General features: G+C 44.1%; 1 protein-coding gene across 2 annotated transcripts in view; it reads right to left on the minus strand.

Annotated features, from left to right (window-relative positions):
• LOC122921450 (prostaglandin reductase 1-like) overlaps positions 1 to 25,592 on the minus strand; it is a 164,425-nt gene that overhangs the window by 119,081 nt on the left and 19,752 nt on the right. For both annotated transcript variants that reach the window (XM_044271431.1, XM_044271438.1), the window contains exon 2: positions 19,372 to 19,487. In XM_044271431.1, coding sequence (XP_044127366.1) covers positions 19,372 to 19,477 — 106 coding nt within the window. In that variant the 5' untranslated portion in view covers positions 19,478 to 19,487. The remainder of the gene's footprint in view (positions 1 to 19,371; positions 19,488 to 25,592) is intronic.

Here is a 25,592-nt window from a genome sequence, read left to right on the forward strand (position 1 = left end):
AGACCGGAGACTGATTGAACACAGTGAGTGAGCAGCTGCGCTGCCTGGCATCATTCACTGTTACACTGTAGTGACTGTGTAGACTAGAGGAGGGAGGGAGGGGAGGGACTCGGGGAGGCTCGGGAGGAGCGCTGGCTGCGCTCAGCTGATCACCCGGCCCCGGCTGCCGCAGTGAGTGACAGCAGCTAAGCTTATGCGATCAGAGTCTGTCTCACTCTCGGTCGGACATCCACACTGTCTGCAGTTTGAATGAATAATCCTGTGCCCGGGTCTAAGAAAGGCTTGTACCCGGGCACAGGATTACAAACCCGGACTGTCCGGGTCAATCCCGGACGGGTGGCAACCCTATGGCATACTTGGACTGTACCCTGCCACCCCACATTGAAGATCTGCTGGACTACTGGGTAGCCAAACTGGATTTGTGGCCACAACTAGCAGAACTAGCAGAGTTTGCCCTGGAAAAGCTGTCCTGCCCGGCCAGTTGTGTGGCATCAGAGAGGGTATTTAGTGCGGCTGGGGCCATAGTTACCCCAAGGAGAACTCGCCTGTCCACCCAAAATGTGGAGAGACTGACCTTTATCAAGATGAATCAGGCGTGGATCAGCCAGGATTTCAAACCACCAATTCCTGATGCATCAGAATAGATCAGGCATGGCTAACCTGTGGCTCTCCAGCTGTTGTAAAACTACAACTCCCACCAGGCCCTGCTGTAGAAAGTCTGGGCATACTGGGAGTTGTAGTTTTGCAACAGCTGGAGAGCCTCAGGTTGGCCATCCCTGGACTAGATCATCCATGGTGCCACCATTTCTTCTGACTACCTGCCTCAGCTACTACTTTGATGCTGCAACCCGCCTGATGCCACACATCTGATGCCAAGTGCTCCTTATTTCACCCACCTCCATCAGCGGGTAATGGTATTGCTACCCAGCGCCCCACTCTGTTACCGGGTCACTTTCTGGTCTCCTGATGCAGCTGCTGCTGCCATCTCCAAACTGTCACCTTGCCACTCTGGTCTCCCCCTGCTGCTGCCATCTACACACTATGTCAACTTGAATTTTATAGAAAGGAAAGCACTCTTATATCTGGTGTTTTATAGTGTTGATCACGAATATTCAAATTTGTATTGTGAATATAGGCACTTCGAGAATTTGCGAATATTTAGAATATAGTGATATATATTCGTAATGTCGAATATTCAAGATTTTTTTTTAGTCAGTACACATGATCCCTCCCTGCTTCTAGCTTGTGGGCCAATGAGAAGACTGCAGTATCTTTGACTTTAGGAGTAGTGTTGATTGCGAATTTTCATAATGTGAATTTTTATCGCAAATTTTTCAATTGCCAAGTAAAAACATGATTCCTCCCTGCTTCTTGCTTGTGGGCCAATGAGTCATTGGCCCACAAGCAACTCAAGCAGGGAGGAATTAGATGGGAAAAATGACGAATATTCTAAAAAACGAATATATAGCACTATATCGAATATATTAGTTTTTTCGAATATTCTTAATATTCTAAAACAAGAATATATAGCAATATAGCGAATATTCTAAAAAAAAAAAAACTAATATAGAGCAATTTAGCTAATATAGTGCTATAATCTTCTTTGTCTAATAGTTGCAATTTTTTTCTCATCTGAAGTTCAGATTGGAAAAAAATGACAACTATTAAAAAATATATATATTATAGCACTATAATAGCTAAATTACTCTACATTTGTTTTTTTCGAATATTTGATATATTGCTATATATTCTTGTTTTAGAATATTACGAATATTCTAAAAAACTAATATATAGCACTATATTGAATAAATAGTTTTTTTTAGAATATTTGTCATTTTTTTCCATCCGGAGTCATGATTCCTCCCTGCTTAAGTTGCTTGTGGGCCAATGACTCATTGGCCCACTAGCAAGAAGCAGGGAGGAATCATGTTTTTACTCGGCAATTGAATTTGCATTACCAAAATTCGCAATCAACACTATCATGACTTCAGATGGAAAGAAAAGACAAATATTCTAAAAAACAAATATATAGCACAAAATTCTATAGTGCTATATATTCATTTTTGAACCACACCTGTATTGATCGCGTAATATTCGCATATTACGTGATCATTACCTTGCCGATTTTTCGAGTAAAAAAATTATAACGAATATTCGCATTCGCATACAAAATATCGCAAATTCGAATATGACCCCTGCCGCTCTTCACTAGTGTTTTATTAAGTAGAAAAATATAAATTTATTCAGATTAAAAAATGTACGTAATATTTAAACTTTAAAAATATATCAAAAGAGAAAAAGGTGCATCTGTCTCTATCCCTATCCATGACCTGTAATTGATCTATAAAGGTATAACTTCTAGTGACGCTCAGTACTCATAGAAAAAGATAGACAGAATACATAATCATTGCATATGCAAAAATAGAATCTTCGGCTGGATACATGAAGTAATTGCTAAATACATAAAAGTAAAAAAAATATATAGATTAAAAAACTAAGTATTGTGAATGTATTATTGTAAATCGAAAAAAGTTGAAAAAAAGAATACTTTGTTTTTCAATCTATATATTTTTTTTACTTTTATGTATTTAGCAATTACTTCATGTATTCAGCCGAAGATTCTATTTTTGCATATGCAATGATTATGTATTCTGTCTATATCTCCTGCGTCGGATCTCGCGAGATGATGCGGCACGGGAAGGCACAATGAGGCGTTCGTGACCGCCTGCGCCGGGATGCCATAAGCTGTGATGGAGAGAGGTATTAGTTATTTCTATTAATACAGAGGGGGCCATAATATTAATAATAAAGAGGGGGCATTATATTAATAATAAAGAGGGGCCATTATAATATACAGGGGGAATAATATTATGGGGAATGGGGGGACTATCTGTATGGCTCTAGCAAAGTATTGGGGGGCAGCAGGATGAGTTGTTGAGACACCAGGAAGGAGAGGATAATAGTAAAGTGAGGAACCTAAATTTTTTTTCTGTGAAACTCTGCAGAGACGAGAAGTGGCTGATAGAAGGTATCATGGCGGTCTTATCTCTGAATGAAGATGCTGAGGAAAGTCTACTGGATATAACAGGTATGGTGCTGTATTCTATTGTATATAATAATGTCCATCCACATATCTGTTTCACAGTAGGGTTGGGGATGGAGATTGAGAATTTGACCCACCCTGCCGAATCCTGGCCCCAGACTTCAGGTCACACTGTGAGTGTTCTTAATTCTGGGGCCTCACACCCATCTACTACATTATCTGTACTCAGAGTTATCACTGTGTTATCTGAGGTGTTACATAGGACTGCTGGTGAATCTACTACATTATCTGTACACTGAGAGTTATCACTGTTATCTGTGGTGTTACACAGGACTGATAGTGATCTACTACAGTATCTGTTAAAAGGCGCATGCGCGGGGTGGTGGCAACTTGTGATGGACGGACATCTGCCGGGACGGTGAGCGAACGCGATCAAATGTTCGCGGATCCCATTCATTTTAATGGCAGGCGAACCTGAAAACCCTTCAGCTGATATTTGCAGCCAAGAAATAATTTCTAGAAGTGCACAAATAGTCCCACAACATGGACAGTGACATACCATTCACACGTCCGTGCGGACAGCACATTCCGGCCCCATTGAAAATTAATGGGTCTGCACCCGTTCCGCAAAATTGCGTAACGGATGCAGACCCATTTTGTGGACGTGTGAATGGAAAAGATATCCCTCAAAATGAAAATAAATTAAATTATTAAAGTTAAGCAAAGAGCATAGATGTGGTAGGCAATAACAAGTGCTCGGCGGCACTAAATCAGGTGCTCAGCAGCACCAAATCAGAAACCATATGTCCTACCACAATCCGGGGGGTTCCAGTGCACATCCATGAATCCCGAAGGGAAAGCAAAAAACATCTATCCCTGGGCTAGATGATGATGTGGTATTGAAGGACAGGGTGGGCAAAGAACTGTCCCTGATATTGCCCTACAGGGGGGTGCTATTCTGGCCCTGATAGCCTAACCACAGACCACCTGCCCTGATAAGAGCGACCCCGTCGGGAACCTTACCCTATATAAAAATGGCCCTAGTAAGCCCCTAGGCCCCTAACTTCCAGGTGATCACTATATAGATCTATGTGTTTTTGACTCCTTATAAAAGTATATTATAAGTATATCGCACCCCTCTGTGTATCACACCTATCGATAGCACACCTATACTAGTGCTTAAAATAACTTTTGTGTCCCTATTAGCTAGCGTTTGGTGTCCCTAACAGCCTGTCCCTGCTCCACACAGCAACCTCTCCCTACACTGGCAAAACACTGAATGTAAAATGGCGGCCAGATCTGGTTTATTTATAAGGTAGGGGGTATGTCCATGTGCTGAAATGTCTTAATTGGCTGCCTGTACCACCTGATGGATGTGTCATGGGTCAAAGTTCTTCACAATGTAAAAGGATATGGCAGGCACGAATTTCTCCATATGTTCGCATGTTCAGCGAGTCGTGAACACGCAAAGTTCGCCGTGAAATGACCGCCGGGCGAACAGCAAGGCCATCTCTACTGGCAACCCACGCTATGTCACTGGCTGTAAGGCCTGTATGGTCCCAGTAGAATTGGCTTATGATTTGGTAGCCAAAAGCAGGAGTAGGTACTAACACAGAAGACTTGCAAATATTCCATTCATGTGTCATCTCTGTTTTGGATCCACTCCTGTTTTTTTGGGCATTAGCAATACTGATGGATTATTGAGCAAATGCTGACTGAGTGAAAGCGTATGCTCCACAGACAGGATCCGTTTTTTGTGGGTTATTGTTCTGACGGATCAGAGGAAGGGAAAATTAATCAATCAGTAACGTCAACACAAACTTACTGCTGACACCCTCTCCACTCTGTCGGGGGGGGGGGGGGGGGGCTCTACTTGTATAAGCTTTTAATAGATCAGGTTCTCTAGACATCTATGTGGAATCAGCTGATGAGGGTGTTAAAAGAGTGCACTTCTTCTTGACACTAACATGGACCTGTAAGGCTGAGTTAATACTTGAGTTATTTGGTCAGTTTTGGCCCCGTAACTGCCCAAATAAGTGAAGTGTGCAGTGATTCTAAGAGCGACGCCTGTCATCTGCATGTCATACGGACTCACAGTATTATTTCACTACCACAGCAGACTATCTATGCGTGTTACTGCAAGGCACAGTGTTCTACACCTATATAAAGGCTCTATGAAGACCGGAAATAGCAGTTTTTTTATGCAATTCGTTGCAAATTAATTAGGATCGAAGCAAATTTTTCCAGAAAATTCAGCAAACCGGCCGAATCGAATTTTTGAGAAATTCTCTCATCTCTAGAAGTGGCAGTAGGGGGATTAGCAGCAGGGAGTAGTAGCTGTGGCAGTATCAGCAGCCATACCATACATAACATGATAGTAGGCAGGCAGACAGTGGCAGTGACATGATGGTGGCAGCAGTCATACAGTATGGAACATGATGGTAGGCAGGCAGACAGCGGCAGTGACATGATGGTGGCAGCAGTCATACGGTATGGAACATGATGGTAGGCAGGCAGACCACGGCAGTGGCAATATAGCGGTAGCAACCATGTAGTACAGAACATGATGATAGACAGGCAGATAGCAGCAGGGGCATGATGGGGCACCTTCAGATCTATTCATTGGCCTCAGCCAGAGGAATGTGAAAATCTTCATGGATCCATTCCCTGTTCATTTTGACAAAAGTGATGTTTTGTACCCTGGAGGAGGTTTAGGTATGACAGCACCACATGCCGCACTGAAAACTCTCTGAGATGACACTGGAGGCTGGATAAGACCGTACAGAGAGAGCATACTGGGCCCGTTCAGGCCACTGCTCCAATCTTCCTGCCCAGAAGTCCGTGGGGTCAGTGAACATTGTACATGGATGCCCAGAAAGACCAGAGTCCAGGTAGGGCTGAACCCGTGTGTTGAGGCAGTACATCTTCATTTGCTGATTTGAGTCAGCCTGGCACAGTACATGAAAAAAATGCTCCACTGTACTAGCTACTGCAACTTCTGCAGGTGCAAAAGACGGGAGACGGTGGGTGGTTCATCAGGAGACAGAAAGGGGCCTCAGCCAAAATCGGATTACACAGCGTTTCCTTGTAATAAAGTAATTTGACCTCTCTATCAACATGAGGAAAATATTCACCCATTTTGCTTTGATAGTGAGGGTCTAAAAGCATGGCTATCCAGTGATCTTCAAATTACTTAATGGTTTGCAGCTGTCTTTACCTAAGCAAACAAGCATACAGCTTGCCATTCTGGCTTCCACTGAGATAACGTCACCACCTCCTCCTCCTCCAGTGGTAGCTACTAGCTACTCATCCTTAATGGGACTCTCTCTGTGTGGGTCCCCAACAGCTACAGGACAGCCAGCAAAAATGTGTAAGCTTTTCTTCTTCTGCCCTCCCTTGGTGCATGAGCGTCTGCTCTAAGATAAATATCAGGGGGATGACATCATTGATGCTGCAGTTGTCCCTAGTGACAAATATGGTGGCCTCTTCGAAGGGACAGAGTATGCGAAAGGAGTCTCTTATGAGCCTACATTGCCTGACCTCGAAACAACACCTGCTCCCTGCTGAGGTGGTATGGTGCATAATATGCAAGGTGGATTTCCAGCGAGTTGGAAAGTCGCAAATCAAGTGGTGCAATGGCAGATCGTTCTATTGGGAGGGCATTCCTTTCCCTATAAGATGGGCTGAAATGCAAGAACAGAGTGTGGAGAGTGGCTGTAGTGGCAGTAACAGTGAAAATATTGGCCCCATAACAGAGTGGGGGCAGAAAGTGGCAGTAAGGCAGTGTTCAAATCACAGTTTATTTTTCTGTTCTTCTGATGCGTTAGAAGAACAGAAAACTAAAAAAAGAAAAAGAATCCTGTATTTTGAACATCTTTAAAGCCTCTTTCAGATGGTCAGTATTTGATCAGTAATTGTAAGCTTGCTTTTGGTTTACAAATACTGATGAAAAATTAATGCAAAATGCTGATCATTTGAGAGACCTCATGCTCAATTGACATCCATTTTGGCCGTTTTTGTCTGAAATCAGCCACGATGCAGGACTTTGATGGCCTTTTTCACACGTCAGTATTTTGCATCAGTATTTGATCAGTATTTGTAAGCCAAAAATAGGAGTGGGTCCAAAACAGGGGATAAAAAGTAATGGAAATATTTGCATCTCATCTGTGTTTTGAACCCACTCCTGCTTAGGCTACTTTCATACTGGCGTTTCTGGGTCCGCTTGTGAGATCCGTTTCAGGGCTCTCACAAGCGGCCCAAAACGGATCAGTTTAGCCCCAATGCATTCTGAATGGATAAGGATCCGTTCAGAATGCATCAGTTTGCCTCTGTTCAGCCTCCATTCCGCTCTGGAGGCAGACACCAAAACGCTGCTTGCAGCGTTTTGATGTCCGCCTGATGATGCGGAGCCAAACTGATCTGTCCTGACTTACAATGTAAATCAATGGGGACGGATCAGTTTTCACTGACACAATATGGTGCAATTGAAAACGGATCCGCCTCCCATTGAATTTCAGTGTAAGTCAAAACGGATCCGTTTGCATTATCATGAACAAACAAAAAAAAAATATATATATACAGTTGCAAGAAAAAGTATGTGAACTCTTTGGAATGATATGGATTTCTGCACAAATTGGTCATAAAATGTGATCTGATCTTCATCTAAGTCACAACAATAGACAATCACAGTCTGCTTAAACTAATAACACACAAAGAATTAAATATCACCATGTTTTTATTGAACACATCATGTAAACATTCACAGTGCAGGTGGAAAAAGTATGTGAACCCTTGGATTTAATAACTGGTTGAACCTCCTTTGGCAGCAATAACTTCAACCAAACGTTTCCTGTAGTTGCAGATCAGACATGCACAACGGTCAGGAGTAATTCTTGACCATTCCTCTTTACAGAACTGTTTCAGTTCAGCAATATTCTTGGGATGTCTGGTGGGAATCGCTTTCTTGAGGTCATGCAACAGCAGCTCAATCGGGTTGAGGTCAGGACTCTGACTGGGCCACTCCAGAAGGCGTATTTTCTTCTGTTTAAGCCATTCTATTGTTGATTTACTTCTATGCTTTGGGTTGTTGTCCTGTTGCAACACCCATCTTCTGTTGAGCTTCAGCTGGTGGACAGATGGCCTTAAGTTCTCCTGCAAAATATCCTGATAAACTTGGGAATTCATTTTCCCTTCGATCATAGCAATCCGTCCAGGCCCTGACGCAGCAAAGCCGCTCCAAACCATGATGCCCCCACCACCATACTTCACAGTTGGGATGAGGTTTTGATGTTGGTGTGCTGTGCCTCTTTTTCTCCACACATAGTGTTGTGTGTTTCTTCCAAACAACTCAACTTTGGTTTCATCTGTCCACAGAATATTTTGCCAGTACTGCTGTGGAACATCCAGGTGCTCTTGTGCAAACTGTAAATGTGCAGCAATGTTTTTTTGGACAGCAGTGGCTTCCTCTGTGGTATCCTCCCATAAAATCCATTCTTGTTTAGTGTTTTACGTATCGTAGATTTGCTAACAGGGATGTTAGCATATGCCAGAGACTTTTGTAAGTCTTTAGCTGACACTCTAGGATTCTTCTTCACCTCATTGAGCAGTCTGCGCTGTGCTCTTGCAGTCATCTTTACAGGACGGTCACTCCTAGGGAGAGTAGCAGCAGTGCTGAAACTCCATTTATAGACAATTTGTCTTACTGTGGACTGATGAACAGCAAGGATTTTGGAGATACTTTTATAACCCTTTCCAGCTTTATGTCAATAATTCTTAATCGTAGGTCTTCTGAGAGCGCTTTTGTGCGAGGCATCATTCACATCAGGCAATGCTTCTTGTGAAAAGCAAACCCAGAACTGGTGTGTATTTTTTATAGGGCAGGGCAGCTGTAACCAACACCTCCAATCTCATCTCATTGATTGGACTCCAGTTTGCTGACATCTCACTCGAATTAGCTCTTGGAGATGTCATTAGTCTAGGGGTTCACATACTTTTTCCACCTGCACTTTGAATGTTTACATGGTGCGTTCAATAAATATATGGTAACATTTAATTCTTTGTGTGTTATTAGTTTAAGCAGACTGTGATTGTCTATTGTTGTGACTTAGATGAAGATCAGATCACATTTTATGACCAATTTGTGCAGAAATCTATATCATTGCAAGGGGTTCACATACTTTTTCTTGCAACTGTGTATGTATGTATGTATGTATATATATATATATATATATATATATATATATATTATTTTCATGGTAATGCAAACGGATCCATTCTGAACGGATACAAGCGTTTGCATTATAGGTGCGGATCCGTCTGTGCAGATACCAGATGGATCCGCATCTAACGCAGGTGTGAAAGTAGCCTTACACTTACAAATACTAATAAAATACTGACCAAATACTGACAGTGTGAAAGAGGCCTTAGGCTACTTTCACACTAGCGTTAACATTTTCCGGTATTGAGATCCGTCATAGGGTCTCAATACCAGAAACAAATACTAACGTTTTGTCCCCATTCATTGTCAATGGGGACAAAATATAACTGAACAGAACAGAATGCTCCAAAATGCATTCCGTTCTGTTCTCAAATCAGAGAGCAATTTCAATCCTGAGATGCAGAGCAAAACGGATCCGTCCCCATTAACTTGCATTGTGGGTCATGACTGATCCGTTTTGCTCCGCATCCCAGGATTGAAATTGCTCTCCGGTTTTCTCTCTCCGGATAATACAACCGGATCCGTTCATAACAGATGCAGATGGTTGTATTATCAATAACGGAAGTGTTTTTGCGTAACCCTGCCGGATCCAGCAAAAACGCTAGTGTGAAAGCAGCCTAACAGATGCTTAAAATAAAAGATCCTTTTTTTCTGTTCTTCTGATGGATAAGAACGGATAAATAAACAGTGATTTCAACACAGAGCATCAGGCACCAGTATCTGGAGGTCTGGGTTGATCCATGCTTGATTCATCTTTATGAAGGTTAGTCTCTCAACATTTTGGAGGAAAAGAGAGTTTTCTTAGGGGTAACTATGCCCCCCGCCGCACTTAACACCCAACTCTGATGCCACGGATATTCTAATAACTAATTTTTATCGCGAATATCGGCACTTCGAGAATTTGCAAAAATCTAGAATACAGTGCTATATATTCGTAATTGCGAATATTCTAGTTTTTTTTCATAAGTACTACTGCTTCTTCCTTGTGGTCCAATGACAAGGCTGCAATATCTTTGTCTGAGCTTAGCAACATCCCTAGCAACCAATAGGAAAGTTGCCTACCCCTTACTATATAGGAAACTCCCCAGCAGCCATTTTCTGCTGTTTTTTGCAGTTCTGAGAGAGACAGCAGCAGGGGAGTTGCTAGGGTCTGAAAACATCCAGGGCACAAGCCCACTGCATCACGCCCCTGTGAAGCCACGCCCCCACCCCATGAAGCCACACCTCTATCACCTGGGGGGGCCTTCACAGTAGTTATTAACCCCTTTCAGTAGTCCCCCCCCCTTCACAGTAGTTATTAACCCCTTTCAGCAGTCCCCCCTTCAGTGAATGGAGGACTGCTGAAAGGGGTTAATCACTACTGTGAAGGGCCTAGCCATCTGGGCAACCCCACAGATCATCCCCTCAGTAATCTGTATTCTGCAGTAACTGAACTTTAAATCAGCGTTCATCTCATTACTATCTTACACACTCAGCTCTGGAAACATGCAGTGCAGGTGGCGCTCGCTCACTGACGTCACGCGCTTGCACCGCCTAGTGGGAGGAGCAGGCGCGTGACATCAGTGAGTGAGCGCCGCCCGCACTGCATGTTTCCGGAGCTAAGTGTGTAAGATAGTAATGAGATGAACGCTGATTTAAAGTTCAGTTACTGCAGGATACGGATTAGGATTACAGTTTATAAATTGTATCCTCCTGTCCTGTGAGTGGCGGGGCTGGTGTAGAGTAGCGTAAGAGAGTCAGAGCAGCCGGCCATGCCAGCATAACATTCGGGGCACTGGTCAAAACATCTGGGGCTCAAGCTCCGAATGTTTTGACCTAATGACGCCCCTGGATAGCAGTGACATTGCTGTACTCTGTACTTTGCAGACTAATCTGGATCATTATTTAATTACATTAGTTAGCTCATATATATAATATGGATAGTTAGTGGGAGATAGTCAGTGTAGGTTAGATATTGATATAGTGTAGCCGATAAGTTCCAGTGCAGGGTGTTAGGAATTACTGTGCTGTGATAGTGATTAGAGTCTGTCACGATCAGTGTGGGGGAAAACTTCACACTGAACACAGGAGGGAAGGGGAACAGTTACTGGGCCTGGAAACTAGGGAAGAAACAGGTCACCTCCTAAACAGCCCTAATCCGGGCCCTAACTACCCATCATTATGAATAGACCTTGAAGGTAGGAATATTCATATGCAGGCTACCTAGGCCCTTATTGCCCTATAAGGCCCTGGAATAAGGTTAGAACCAGAGACAACCCATTCCTCCCCAGATGGACCAATGGAAGTCTCTGTCTCAGGCCCAGATACAAACAACAGGGAATATAACAAACACAATACAATAAGAAAAGACAAGACTTAGCTTAAAGTAGAAAACTGGCAACTCCAAAAGCACCACAGAGTACAACCGACCAGCTAGTAAGAAGACAGGGAGAAAATATATAAACTGCTCCTCCAAGAGTGTGAAGCGGTTACTTATGGGGAAGGTAAATTACCAACAAGGAACACCTGAAGCAAGGGGTGTGGCATTCACCAAAACACAGACACAGAAGAAGAAACACAAGTAACTTGTCATTTTAACCCACGTGTTGCCAGTCTCTCAACTCCTGGTACCTGTCACCGGATAATCTCTGTTAGACACAGCGCAGTGATGTCACAACAATACTTAGTGCACTAATCAGTAATATCTACTCAGACCTGAAAATGTGAAATTGCACGTATTGCACAAAAAAAAAAAAGCGCAATATTAGTGCCGATTTGCGCAATCGCAAAAATAATGACTGGAGATTGAAAATTCTTGAATTCGAGAATTTATTGCTAATATTACGTGAAAAATTCACCAAAAAAAAAATTGCCTATCATAACTATCGCCGCTCATTACTACTGGCCAAGCAGGAAAACATGGCCATGGCAAACTCGGCCAGTTGTAGCTACATTTTAAGTTGGCATGCCCAGTAGTAATGTTGAGCGATGCAAGCTTTAGTCATAACTTTGTTTGAATGATGTACGGAAATTTGTCTCCGTACAGCATTCAAATGTATGTGCTCCGGCGAGGCAAAGTGAGTTATCACCGAAGTCTCATGGAACTTCGGTGAATAACTTCGGGATTTGATTTTTAAACTTTAAAATCATTTTGAAACATGGATCCGAAGTTACCTTTGGTACCGAGGTACCAGTCTTTACCAAAGCGGACTTCGGATCCATGTTTTAAAATGATTTTAAAAGTTTAAAAATTGTTGGCTGCAGTTATTCACCAATGTCTCACGAGACTTTGGTGATGACTCACTTATATTCACCGGAGCCCATACATTTTAACAGCATTAAACCATCTCCGTACAGTGTTTAAACTAATTTTGGAGCAAATCAACTTCAGATCTAGGATCTGACACTCGATTTGCTCAATACTACCCAGTAGTGCAGGGAATCTTGGATCATGGATGACAGGGTGCAGTCCAAGTATGCCACCATGTGCTGGTTGAGGTTCTGCTGCTGCTGGGTGGTGTCTTTAGTATGTGTAATGACCTAGAGTGGGCATTACCACCGCTTTGTACTCCCACTATCTTGGTTGGTGCATCCTGCATCATTTCTGATATTTAATATCATTGCCTGCAATGTGTGTATATGAATCTCCTTGCAAATGTTATGTTAACATGTAATGTGCCTGGTTCACCAGCAGGTGGAAGCACATCAGCAAAGTGTTAGTGTTTCTGGAGAGGAACCTCCTAGTTTCCTTCCAGCCCTCTCTAGAGAGGGAGGAGTTTAGTTAGTTAGTGAGCAGTCTAGTCTACCCCTTCCTACGGGAAAGTTGTGTGTCGGCCAGCAGAGAGCTGCCTAATCTGCTGGGCCCAGAGGCCCTGCCTCTGACGTCTACATGGTTGCTTGTCCCATCCTGGGCTTGCATTGTCTTCATCCAAGCTGTAGCTAGAGCTTGAGGTACTCAAAGCCAGGACAAGAAGTTCCTAGGATTAAATTAAAAGACAAACTACAGACAGCTAAGCTAAGTTCCAGCAGAAGAGGAAAAGTTCCTATTTACTCCAGCTAATATAGCAGTGCTGAGAAAGCTACAGCATGTCAGAGCTGAGATTGTTGCAGAAGTATTTGCCTGCCAAAGTTAAGCCAATACCTGCTGATGACCAAGATAAAGTTTAGAAACTGTTTGGATTACCGTTTATGCCAAGTAAAGCTGTGGTCAACGTTACTACAAGTCTGGACTCCATTTATTCTACTTATTCATCATCCAATTTCAACTAGTACTACCCTTTTTGCACTGCTTCGGACTACACCACATCTGGTATTCAAGGATATCCAGGTAGGATCACTGTGACAAGTATATACAACATCTAAAGAGACTGTAGGCCACTCTACACCACTCTGGCAATCCTACTCTGTGTACCAACACTACCATCTATAAAAGGGAACTCAGGTCCTCATTGCTTAACTGCAACTGGCGTCACGATTTTTTGCTGTATAAGAGGGACATATTTAGTAGAAACCAGCTAAAGGGCAAGGGATACCCCAGATGCTGACCGTGGGCCGTTGCATATGCGGCTAAAGAAAAGTGCTTATCAGAGACTGCAGACTGAAGTTGTTGCATATGGAGTTGGTGCTGCTCCTGCATTTGTCCCCTCGCCAACCAGATTTGTTAGCATCCCCTCCAGGACATGAATGAGTGAAATGACTTAATTCATCCTGTAGTTTTGCTGACTGACAAATAAATGGGCCTAAATGGCATTTGTCATGCTCCAGGGAGGAGCTTTCACCTTGTCTAAGCATACCGTAGCATCGCTCCCTGTAGGCTGGGCTTGAGTTTCCTGCTTTAGAAAGGGGCGTTTCTGAACTTTCCCGCTTTTGCTGGGCATGAAGAAGCTGCGCCATTACATGTAAACATAGTGGTTTTGATGGTGTACTTGTAAATCCAATAGGCTAATAGGTTTGTAGGCACACAGATCGCTGTCTGAATCCTGTTCATGACACCAATCCCACGCCAGGGGCCTCTTCTACAGGTGTTGTGAATTTTTAGAGTTTTTGTCGTGATTCCAGTTGACGAGGGACGGAGTCCCCCTATGTGGAAGGTGATGGTGGAACCCAGGTGTAGGAATGCCAGTGTGGTATAAGGGTTGACTATAGTGTCCCTTTAGGTGTGGCTTTTGCACTTGTCATGGTGCTCCTACCTGGATATCCAGAACCCCAAGCGTGGTCATCCGAAGCAGTGATGATAGGGTGAACAGTTGAGGGATTTGTAGAATAAATGGAGTCCAGACTTTGATTGAAGTTGAAACAGCTTTACTTGAATAAACTTGCGTCAGGGAACAATCTTCCAACTTTATCTTGGTTATCAGCAGATTTTGGCATTAATTCTGTCAGGCAAACTGTCACGGCTGAGGATGGGGGAAACCCTCAGCCGTGCGATGCAGAAGATATTGGTCGCTGCTAGGCCAGGACAGGAATCAGGAAGCAGGTCACCTTCTATCACATCCCTAATTCTGACCCTGACTCCTAGCTGTATGAGCCAACCCTGATGGTAGGAGGGCTCACACTCCGTAACCTAGGTCCCCTACTAGCCCTCTAGGGTCCCTACTAGCCCTCAGGGTAGCCCTGGACTAGGAGCAGGGTGAGACGACCTGTTCCTCTTAGATACGGACGAACAGGAGTCTCACTGGCCAAGCTGCAAGGAAAGGGGAACATATACAGCATATGGCAATGGCAGATAAGTGAAACAAGTACCACACCTACCTGCCACAGACACACAGCCTGGAATCCATGTACAAGTGCTGCTGTCCACAACAACACAAACTGACACAGCACACACCATACATCACACAGGAACCCAGGAAACCATAGCTGCAATAAACAGAAAGACCATAAAACATCTTCTAACATCAGACATATAGTTTATGACCACAAGGGTGGCCCTCACTGGACAGATGGTATATAAGAGCAGGAGGACGACTCCAGCAAGGCATGCCTGAAGTACCCCCCAGCTACAGGGAACCAGCAGAAGCTAAATAGCCCAAGTAGCCACACCCACACACAGACACACTCAGTGTTCACACACAAAGAAGGGAGTTAACCCTTCCTACACCAGGCAAGGAACGGAAACCACTTTAAGGGAAAAACACCCATAAACATCACACTCCACCTGTTACCACCGGCAACGGCATGCGTGGCAACCATGTCCTGGGAATCAGCCGGAAGGCCGAGACACTGCCACCACATGCACACAAACAACAAGTTGCCGCAGGCAACCGCAAGTGAAGGAAAAATGTCACAGTGCACACCATAGGCCGTGACACAAACACATTCAGCTCTGCTACATATGTACTCTTTCAGCTCTGCTATGCTGGCTGGATTAAATAGGAACTTTCCCCCTCTACTTTATGCTGTAGGCTGCAACTTAGCTTTCTGTAGTCTGACTGTCTTTATCTAGGGAATCTTTCCTCCTGGCTCTGAAGCTCTTTAATTCTCTTTCTTGAAAGCCTAGCCGAGCAGAAGGTATTCTGCTGGCTGGCACACAGCCATCCCCTTACAGGGGGCAAGCTAGACACAACCTTTCACCAAGATGGGGTAGGTTAGACTGACTTTCACTAACTCTAGAGAGGGCTGGAATGGACTAAAAGGTTCCACTCCAGGGAAACTAGCTCTGCCAAGATTGCCACCATCTGCTGGTAAACCAGGCACATTACATAGAAACATAACATTTGCTAGGGAATAGATATGCATATTTTGCAGGACATGGCAATAAGTATGCAGGATGACACAAGGTACACCATTAAGGATAGTGATGAGGTGAAAAGAGTGGTGATGTCCTTGTGGGGCATTACACTAACATGGAAGTTACACTAAGAAGTACTTATGTCCGCCTTCTGCATTAAGAAATAGTTGACCGCCTTCCTCTGCTTGTACAGTCGATCTGACATATGGAGTGAGTGGAAACATGGCATATTAGGCAATGTTAGGGAAGAGCACTCTGCTTTTGCAGCTCAAGGAGAGTGTGTTTTCCATGGCAAGAGTGGCTAAAGTGCATGCACAGTTTCCTGGATATTTTTAACAGCTCTTGCAGTTCAGTGGCAGACTTGATGAAACGGGTGACAATGAGATTAAAGATGTGTACCATGCAGGGAGCGTCAGTCAGTCCTCCTTGACGCAGTGCAGACAACATTTTCTCCTAGTTATTCTCTTCTAGTTCCTATCTCCATTTGGTGAGGAGACAGTGTTTGATTTCTTTATTGATGACCCCAAGCAGTTCCTTCCAGGTGGGGCTCCATTTACCAAGGCTAACCAGGTGCAGAACTGTGTGACAATGCCTAGCTTTGCATAGGTGATATGCTGGGGGACCACTGTGAACTGTGCTTAGAGGGGAGGGTAAAGACAAGGTGGAGTATGAGGAGGCAGAGGAGGACATTGGCGGAGAAATTCCAGCATTACAACACAGAGGCAGCATTGCCATCACCTGGCCAAGTTGCGCCACGTCTGAAACCACATTTACCCAGTGGGCTATGAACGACATATATTGTCTTTGACTATAGTTACAACTCCATACATCAGCACTGGCGTGAACTCTACCAGACATGAGAGGCCCAAGGACTGGCCCACCTTGTGCTCAAAATACACATACTTGTGCAGGGTTGGTACAGCCAACATTAGCACCCTGGCTGTGCCGCTCCTTCTGCATTCCACCATGCTAACGTTCCCCAGGGATTTTGTGAAAAATTCCCACTCTGACATTTTCCCTCCACCACTGCGCGATACCTGCCTGCTGCTTTCATGAACCCATGCACTGCTAGTGTGTTCCTCACTGGTAGTCCCCTGAATAGCAGACGGTGTACTCCTCCTGCATTTGGCTGCAGAGTTGACCCTTTTAGAATCTGGGAGAACTGTGGCCCACTACTACTATTGGATGAATGGTTGACGTTGCTAATACTGCTACTACCTACATTCTGACTCTGGGAGACCAAGGCCTAGGTCTTTCATATTGCACTCATCCATTTATTTTAGTATGAGGCCTATACATGAAAAGCTACAGGTTCCCTATAAATGAAAAATCATAGGTTTGGTACAAGCAGAATAATAAATGGTAGTAGTAAAATTACAAGTGGGTTTTCTGTCATTGAAAGACAGAAGCAAATTAATTGTCCCTCCCCTTCTACAAACACACTGTTAAATGTATTTGAGCTATGCTAAAATGTCCAAACTAAAATGTACATGAAACACATGGGCTGATGCAGTAATGAGTCCGCTAACAAAAAAAAAAACAATGCAGTATTTGCAGTGAAATGTTTTTCAAATATGCATTCAATAACATGGGTAAAAAAATTGCATTATTGCCGTAAAATGCTTTAGCTATAATAGAATGCATTTAATAGCACGGATATAATGCACAATTGCTAGCTTTTGCAGTAGAATGCTATTGGGATGTTGTCCTGGCAACATAGAAAATTGAGGTTCTGAAGAAAGAAAAATCATCTCCGTTCATATACAGAAAAAAGATTTTTTTTTCTTTTGCAGGCCAGGGGGTTTTGTAATGCAGAACTGCCAGCCTGAGCTGTTGCAGCAGCACGCTGCTGTATTATTCCAGTGTGACCAGCCCTTTACTCCCTCAAAGCTTTCCCTAAAATCTACATAAATTATCTCTCTCTCCTTATAGTATTTCTATCACAGTACATTAGTGGCTTGTGTTTATAATAATTTTTTATCAGACACACATTCTAGGTCACAGAATGATTCTTCTATCTCAGCACGAGAATCTGACTGCCTACTGTCCTCTGATTGGCTGATTAGACTATCTTTCCACCTCCAAGTCAATCAGGGCACTTCACTTTTCACTTTTTAATACTTGGTTGCAAATCCTTTGCAGTCAATTACAGCCTGAATCCTGGAACGCATAGACATCTCCAGACGCTGGGTTTGATCCTTGGTGATGCTCTGCCAGGCCTCTGCTGCAACTGTCTTCAGTTCCTGCTTGTTCTTGGGGCATTTTCCTTTCAGTTTTGTCTTTAGCAAGTGAAATGCATGCCCAATCGGATTCAGGTCATCATCAATAAATACAAGAGAACCATTTCCATTGGCAGCCATACATGCCCACGCCATGACACTACCACCACCATGCTTCACTGATAAGGTGGTATGCTTAGGATCATGAGCAGTTCCTTTTCTTCTCCATACTCTTCTCTTCCCATCACTCTGGTACAAGTTGATCTTGATCTCATCTGTCCATAGGATGTTGTTCCAGAACTGTGAAGGCTTTATTAGATGTTGTTTGGCAAACTCTAATCTGGCCTTCCTGTTTTGAGGCTCACCAACGGTTTACATCTTGTGGTGAACCCTCTGTATTCACTCTGGTGAAGTCTTCTCTTGATTGTTGACTTTGACACACATACACCTACCTCCTGGAGGGTGTTCTTGATCTGGCCAACCGTTGTGAAGGATGTTTTCTTCACCAGGGAAAGAATTTTTCAGTCATCCACCACAGTTGTTTTGCGTGGTTTTCCAGGTCTTTTGGTGTTGCTGAGCTCACTGGTGCGTTCCTTCTTTTGAGGAATGTTCCAAACAGTTGTTTTGGCCACGCCTAATGTTTTTGCTATGTCTCTGATGGGTTTGTTTTGTTTTTTCAGCCAAATGATGGATTGCTTCACTGATAGTGACAGCTCTTTGGATCTCATCTTGGGAGTTGACAGCAACAGATTCCAAATGCAAATAGCACACTTGAAATGAACTCTGGACCTTTTATCTGCTCATTGTAATTGGGATAATGAGGGCATAACACACACCTGGCTATGGAACAGCTGAGAAGCCAATTGTCCCATTACTTTTGGTCCCTTAACAAGTGGGAGGCACATATGCAAACTGTTGTAATTCCTACACTGTTCACCTGATTTGGATGTAAATACCCTCAAATTAATGCGGACAGTCTGCAGTTAAAGCACACATTGTTAGTTTCATTTCAAATCCATTGTGGTGGTGTATAGAGCCAAAAATGTTAGAATTGTGTCGATGTCCCAATATTTATAGACCTGACTGTATATTATGTGTGTTTTAGCCTAGTAGCAATATTAATGAATATGGTGTTTGAAGGTTCTGAGAAGTGAAAAAGGTGTTTGAAACAGGGTTCAATTACCTCCCTCTTGCAGTGGTGGCAGCTCTTTTTCTATAAGTTTGAAGCCCTCAGGTTTTGGTGCACCAACAAAGTGCTTCACCATTGTCCACGACTTAGATACAACCATTTTTGTTAACCTGTAAAACAGGGGGAAAAAAAAACATTAAATGGATTTTTTTTTTGGGTATACTTCAGCATCACATCTCCCTGTACTGTACGCTGAGATAGCCAAATTCCTTCTCAACCACACTGGGTAGAGCTTTCACAGTAGACACAAAAGAGGTAACACAGATCAGGTTATTTAATTTTATATGAAGACACGGAGGCTCCTATTGCTCAACCCTTTCTTTACTGAAACCACACAGCAGCAAAGAAAAAGGAATATAACAACCAGTAACCTAGGTGATAACTCCCCCCCCCCCCCCCCCCCACAGTACCGGTATAAAGGGACCCCTCCAGATAGGATCTTCCTCTTTCTTTGCTGCTGCCACCTCAGATGCGTACCTACTACATTTCTGGATAAGTACTTTCCGCTTTCTAGTAATTTACCCCCCTTTTTTCACATTATTCTTGGGACTATTCGTGTTAATGTGGTGACTTTTGTACTAATATATATATATATATATATATATATATATATATATATATATATATATATATAGATCCTTAGGTTTTCTTTTTCAGGTTTTTGTATTTCCCCCCTTTTTCTTACCACCCCCGCCTTTGTGGCACTCTGTGGAAACCTTCCCCCACCACCCACGACTCTGAAAATCTGCCTGGACGCAGCCTGCGTCTGATACTGACTCTTATATAGAGTCTTATGAGGATGCATGGTTAGAATCCCTGCAAGGTTCTCATGAGGACCTGATGGATATCAGGGTGGACCCCACTACGACAAAGATGGATTCCCCATCGGGATTACGGCCTACTGGTTCAAATCCTGATCTAGCCACGGTTTCATCCACTTCCCTTATGGATCTGGCGGGTGAGCCTTTATTCGACCCAGATATGTTACACCACCCTAGGTCATCGGAGTGGCTTCCGGCGACATATGTGGCTCAGTATTTTGAGGCTATGGTCCGTAGACCTCTTAGCAAAGAGGCTCGGAGTAAATTAAGGGCTGAATGCCCACGACTGCTCATACCAAACAAGGTATGTGATACTCCTGTGGTCGATCCAAAGATGGTCCAGTTTTTATCCAAGACGGGCTTCAATCCTCGTAGAGGTCTAGACTCGGCCATACGTGCCTGTCAGGATAAGTTGTTAGACATTATGGGGCCCATGGCGAAAATATTCGACTTAGCGGAATCTGCTAGGGCGGAGAATACACAAATTGATCCGGAGGAACTCAGTGGATGGATTCAGTGAGCCATCTGCAGGGAACGTAAATACTTCCCTTTGATTGAGAGGCGTAAAGCCATCCTGATGAAAATTGAGTCAAAACTGGCCAACTTGTCCTTGACCAAAACAGGCAAAGATGCCCAAGGACTTCTCTTTGGAGATTCCTTCATAAAAGATTTAGGAAAATTTGTGGGGGCCTTTACTGCTTTAGACAAGGCCCAATCGTCCATGCGTAGGGTCTTCCACAATAGTTTTTCCACCAGGGCCGGCAGTTCAAGGGGCCGTCTGTCCGGCCGGTCATCCCTCCAGACCAGAGGCATCAACCTACCTTCTTCCCCGTCCATGGCGGCCCTGGACATTTCAGAAGCTTCCGTGGGAATCCAAGTTCCAGGAGACCATACGGTGAGTCCTCGTCCTTTAATAGATTCTTCGGCTGTTTGCGTCGGGGACAGACTCCGTCGTTTTTCACATGTCTGGTCAAGCATCACCTCCGACCCATGAGTCCTATCCACAGTCTGGGGTTTTCAGATATACCTGATACGTCCCCCCTAGACTTGCCCCCTCCACATCCAGGGATACTCAGTGTCGGCGCGTGCGCTCATAAACGAGGAGCTGGAGGCCCTTTACCGGAAAGGAGCGATGGAAAGGGCTTCCCAATCCCACATGGGCGTTATCAGCAACATTTTCCTGGTGGAAAATAAAGAGGGTCAGATACGACCTGTGATCAATCTCAGGAGCCTGAATGATATTTGGCCCATAGCCGAATCTGGTTGTGGAATAGGATGCCAGCCTCCACGGTGTGTTTCCACCGGAGGCCCATGGTCGGCGGACGAATCCCGGCTGCATATCAATGCCCTGGAGCTTCTAGCGGGATTCTTCGCTATTCGGAGTTTCACCAACGGCAAAGCCAAGGCGTGCATCAGACTCCGGATGGACAATGTGTCAGCGGTCCGTTATGTCAATTCCATGGGTGGCACTCATTCCACTTTGTTGATTTACCTGGCGAAGGACTTCTGGTCGTTTTGTCTGGCCAGGGACATCACGGTCGTGGCTGCACAATACCCTCGCCGACTGGAGTTCGCGCAATGCCAGCGATTGGAAATTAGACGTGACAGTATACTCTGCCATATCGTCTCTTTGGGGTCCTTTCTCCATCGATCTATTCGCCTCAAGTTTGAACGCTCAACTGCCCAGATTTTACAGTTGGCGTCCGGATCCGGACGCAGAGGCGGTAGAAGCGTTTCTACAGCATTGGATGGGGTCCATTATGTATGCTTTTCCTCTGTTCGCCTTGATACCACGGGTTCTAGCCCAGATTCACCGTTAGTTGGCCGAACTGGTTTTGATTCTGCCCTTTTGGAGGACTCAGTCCTGGTTTCCCCAGTTTTTGGAGTTGCTGGTCGAAGAGCCTGTCCTTCTTCCCAGTTATCCAAAACTGTTGGTGGGTCCTTCGAACCATCTGCACCCTCTTCTTCAGGACGTCTCCTTGCGGCTTCTAGCGTGCAGGGTGTCGGGGGTCCCTGGGACGTCGCAGGAGTTTCGGAGATGACTAGAATCCTTTTGGAAAATGAATGGTCCCCCGGTACCCGATGGGCATATCGGGCAGCCTGGGAATCTTGGACTCCTTGGTTCAGTGTTCGGAATTTGGATCCCGTTGGGGCGCCTGTGATGGACATTTTGCAATTCCTTACCTCCCTTTTTGAGGAAGGGAAAGCTTATCGCACTATCACTGTATTCCGAGTGGCGATATCTTCCATGCATCGCGGTTTCGACAGCTGCCCAGCCGGCCGGCATCCTTTGGTGTGTCGCTTGTTGAGAGGCTCTCGTCTTTCCCGGCCACCTAGACCTCGCTTTACTTCTTCTTGGGATGTCTCTTTGGTCCTTACTTTCTTGGCTTCCTGGCCGGCTAATTCAGATCTATCGCTTAGCCAATTGTCTGCAAAATTGGTGACCCTGTTCTGCCTCATTTCTTGCAAGAGGGTTTGGGATGTTCGCGCTTTGGACTACGACGCCCGTTCTTTTACCCCAGACAGGGTTACTTTTAACAGTTCTCGTCGGACTAAGACTTTCATTCGGTCGTTTTCTTATCCCGCTTTCCCTTTTTCACCATCTCTTTGTCCAGTCACCTGTTTGCGGGAATATGAGTCTCGAACGGCGACTCTTCGTTCGTCACGTTTTTCTCAGTTGTTTATTTCTTTCCAGCGGCCCTTCACCCCGATGACTAGTGTTACATTTTCACGATGGGTTAAATGGATTATTTCCCTTGCGGGCATAGACACTTCCATTTTCACTGCGCACTCCGTTCGGGGTGCAGCCGCCACATCCATGGCGGTGTCTCGGGCGGGACTTGAAGATATCCTTAAATTGGTGGATTGGTCGCGTGTTTCTACATTTAGGGAGTTCTATTTTCGACCATCGTCTCGTGTGTTTTCTTCTATCATGAATAGGCTTTAAACTTGCAATAGGAGCCTCCGTGTCTTGATATAAAATTGCATAATTTTCCTATTTTAGGACGTAAAGTCATGATTTTATGAAAGACACGGAGGCGAGCATTGCCCCCACCTGGTACCCTCCCGTAGTCATTTTTGTTCATATTTATTTATTATTTAATTATGCTCCTGTAAGATTATTACAGTGTTAATGCTATGTACCTCTGTTGTGACTTACTTACACTATGCTTGGTTTCGTGTTTTTTCTCTGTAGGTTGAATGCTATCATCCACGAAGAGCGTAATCCTGCCAGTTTATCGTTCAAGGTCCGAGCGGTTCGTCGATTTCTTCGTATCCGTTGAAGTTCAAGCAGTTTCGTGATCCAGCACAGTTTGTTCCTCTGTGCATTGGCTGAGGTTCCGGTTTCTGGTTTCGTCTAGTTGGTGTCAGGACGTCAAAGAAAGAGGAAGATCCTATCTGGAGGGGTCCCTTTATACCGGGACTGTGGGGGGGAGGAGTTATCACCTAGGTTACTGGTTGTTATATTGCTTTTTCTTTGCTGCTGTGTCGTTTCAGTAAAGAAAGGGTTAAGCAATACTCGCCTCCGTGTCTTTCATAAAATCATGACTTTACGTCATTAAGTAGGAAAATCATGCAATTTTTAATGCCATCCAAATGAGTTCTAGATGTTGTATTTTCCATCATTTTTATATGAAAAAAGGAAGTACTAAATGGGTTGCCCAAGTTATTAAAAAAGTGCCCTGACTTGCCATAAAATAGAAGAACATACTGTATATACTCACCTATATCACATGCCCCTGCACCACATTCTGATCCTTGTTGTCATACAGCCATGACATCATCTTCTTAGCTGCAGTGATAACATGCCCCAGCGCAGAGGATAAAATAAGTGAGTGTAGTACCCCAGACCTCGGGGTACTACAATATTGTATATAGTTATTGTGTTGTTATATTGTTATGCATTTTTGTTATACACTCACCTAAAGAATTATTAGGAACACCATACTAATACGGTGTTGGACCCCCTTTTGCCTTTAGAACTGCCTTAATTCTACGTGGCATTGATTCAACAAGGTGCTGCATTCTTTAGAAATGTTGGCCCATATTGATAGGATAGCATCTTGCAGTTGATGGAGAGTTGAGGGATGCACATCCGGGGCACAAAGCTCCCGTTCCACCACATCCCAAAGATGCTCTATTGGGTTGAGATCTGGTGACTGTGGGGGTCATTTTAGTACAGTGAACTCATTGTCATGTTCAAGAAACCAATTTGAAATGATTCGAGCTTTGTGACATGGTGCATTATTCTGCTGGAAGTAGCCATCAGAGGATGGGTACATGGTGGTCATGAAGGGATGGACATGGTCAGAAACAATGCTCAGGTAGCCCGTGGCATTTTTTTTTTTTTTTTTATTATTTCTTTTATTTTCCAAAATACAAAAAAGCAAGTACAAATATGGACCGTCCAAAGGGTCCATATTACAAAACATTTTACATTTATTTAAACATTTGCCTATGTCATTTTAACCCAAATACCACCCACCCCAGTGAAGAGAGAGAGAGGGGAAGAAAAAAATAAAAATCAAACAACTTGGCCCTGGTTCAACCATTTTTTCCAAATTTTATCCGTTTTTCCCTGTCTATCACTCGATCTCTCCAAGCCCTGTTCCAGTCTAATCAAATCGAGTACAGCTTCCTGCCACTGTCCTACTGTGGGGGGATCTTTATTTATCCATTTCCGAAGTATCAACAGTCTAGCCTGAAACAGTACCTTATTCAAAACCGACTGTAGCTCTCTATTTAACCTAATATGTGCGGTAGCCCCCAGTATACAGACCACCGGATCCTCCGGAACTTGGATACCCAAAAATAGTGCTGTAGTCTCTAAAATCTCCTTCCAATATCTAATCAATTTTGGGCATCTCCAAAAACAATGTATAAGATCCGCCCTCTCAGCCCTACATTTTGGACACTTATCCGAGGTTCTAACCCCCATTTTCTTTAACACCCAGGGAGATCGATGTAGCCTATGGAGAATAAAAAATTGCGAAATTTTATGTGAAGCCCTTTCTGAGGCCCCAGAATAACTTCTAAGGGCATCATTCCACTTATCTTCCGAAAAAAATAAAAGATCCTTTTCCCAGTTTCCTCTAGCTGATATTATGATTAGGGATGAGCGAACTCGAACTGTATAGTTCGGGTTCGTACCGAATTTTGGGGTGTCCGTGACACGGACCCGAACCCGGACATTTTCGTAAAAGTCCGGGTTCGGGTTCGGTGTTCGTCGCTTTCTTCGCGCTTTTGTGACGCTTTCTTGGCGCTTTTTGAAAGGCTGCAAAGCAGCCAATCAACAAGCGTCATACTACTTGCCCCAAGAGGCCATCACAGCCATGCCTACTATTGGCATGGCTGTGATTGGCCAGAGCACCATGTGACCCAGCCTCTATTTAA

The sequence above is a fragment of the Bufo gargarizans genome, chromosome 1 (assembly GCF_014858855.1).
Source record: "Bufo gargarizans isolate SCDJY-AF-19 chromosome 1, ASM1485885v1, whole genome shotgun sequence".
In the NCBI taxonomy this organism is placed as follows: Eukaryota; Metazoa; Chordata; class Amphibia; order Anura; family Bufonidae; genus Bufo; species Bufo gargarizans.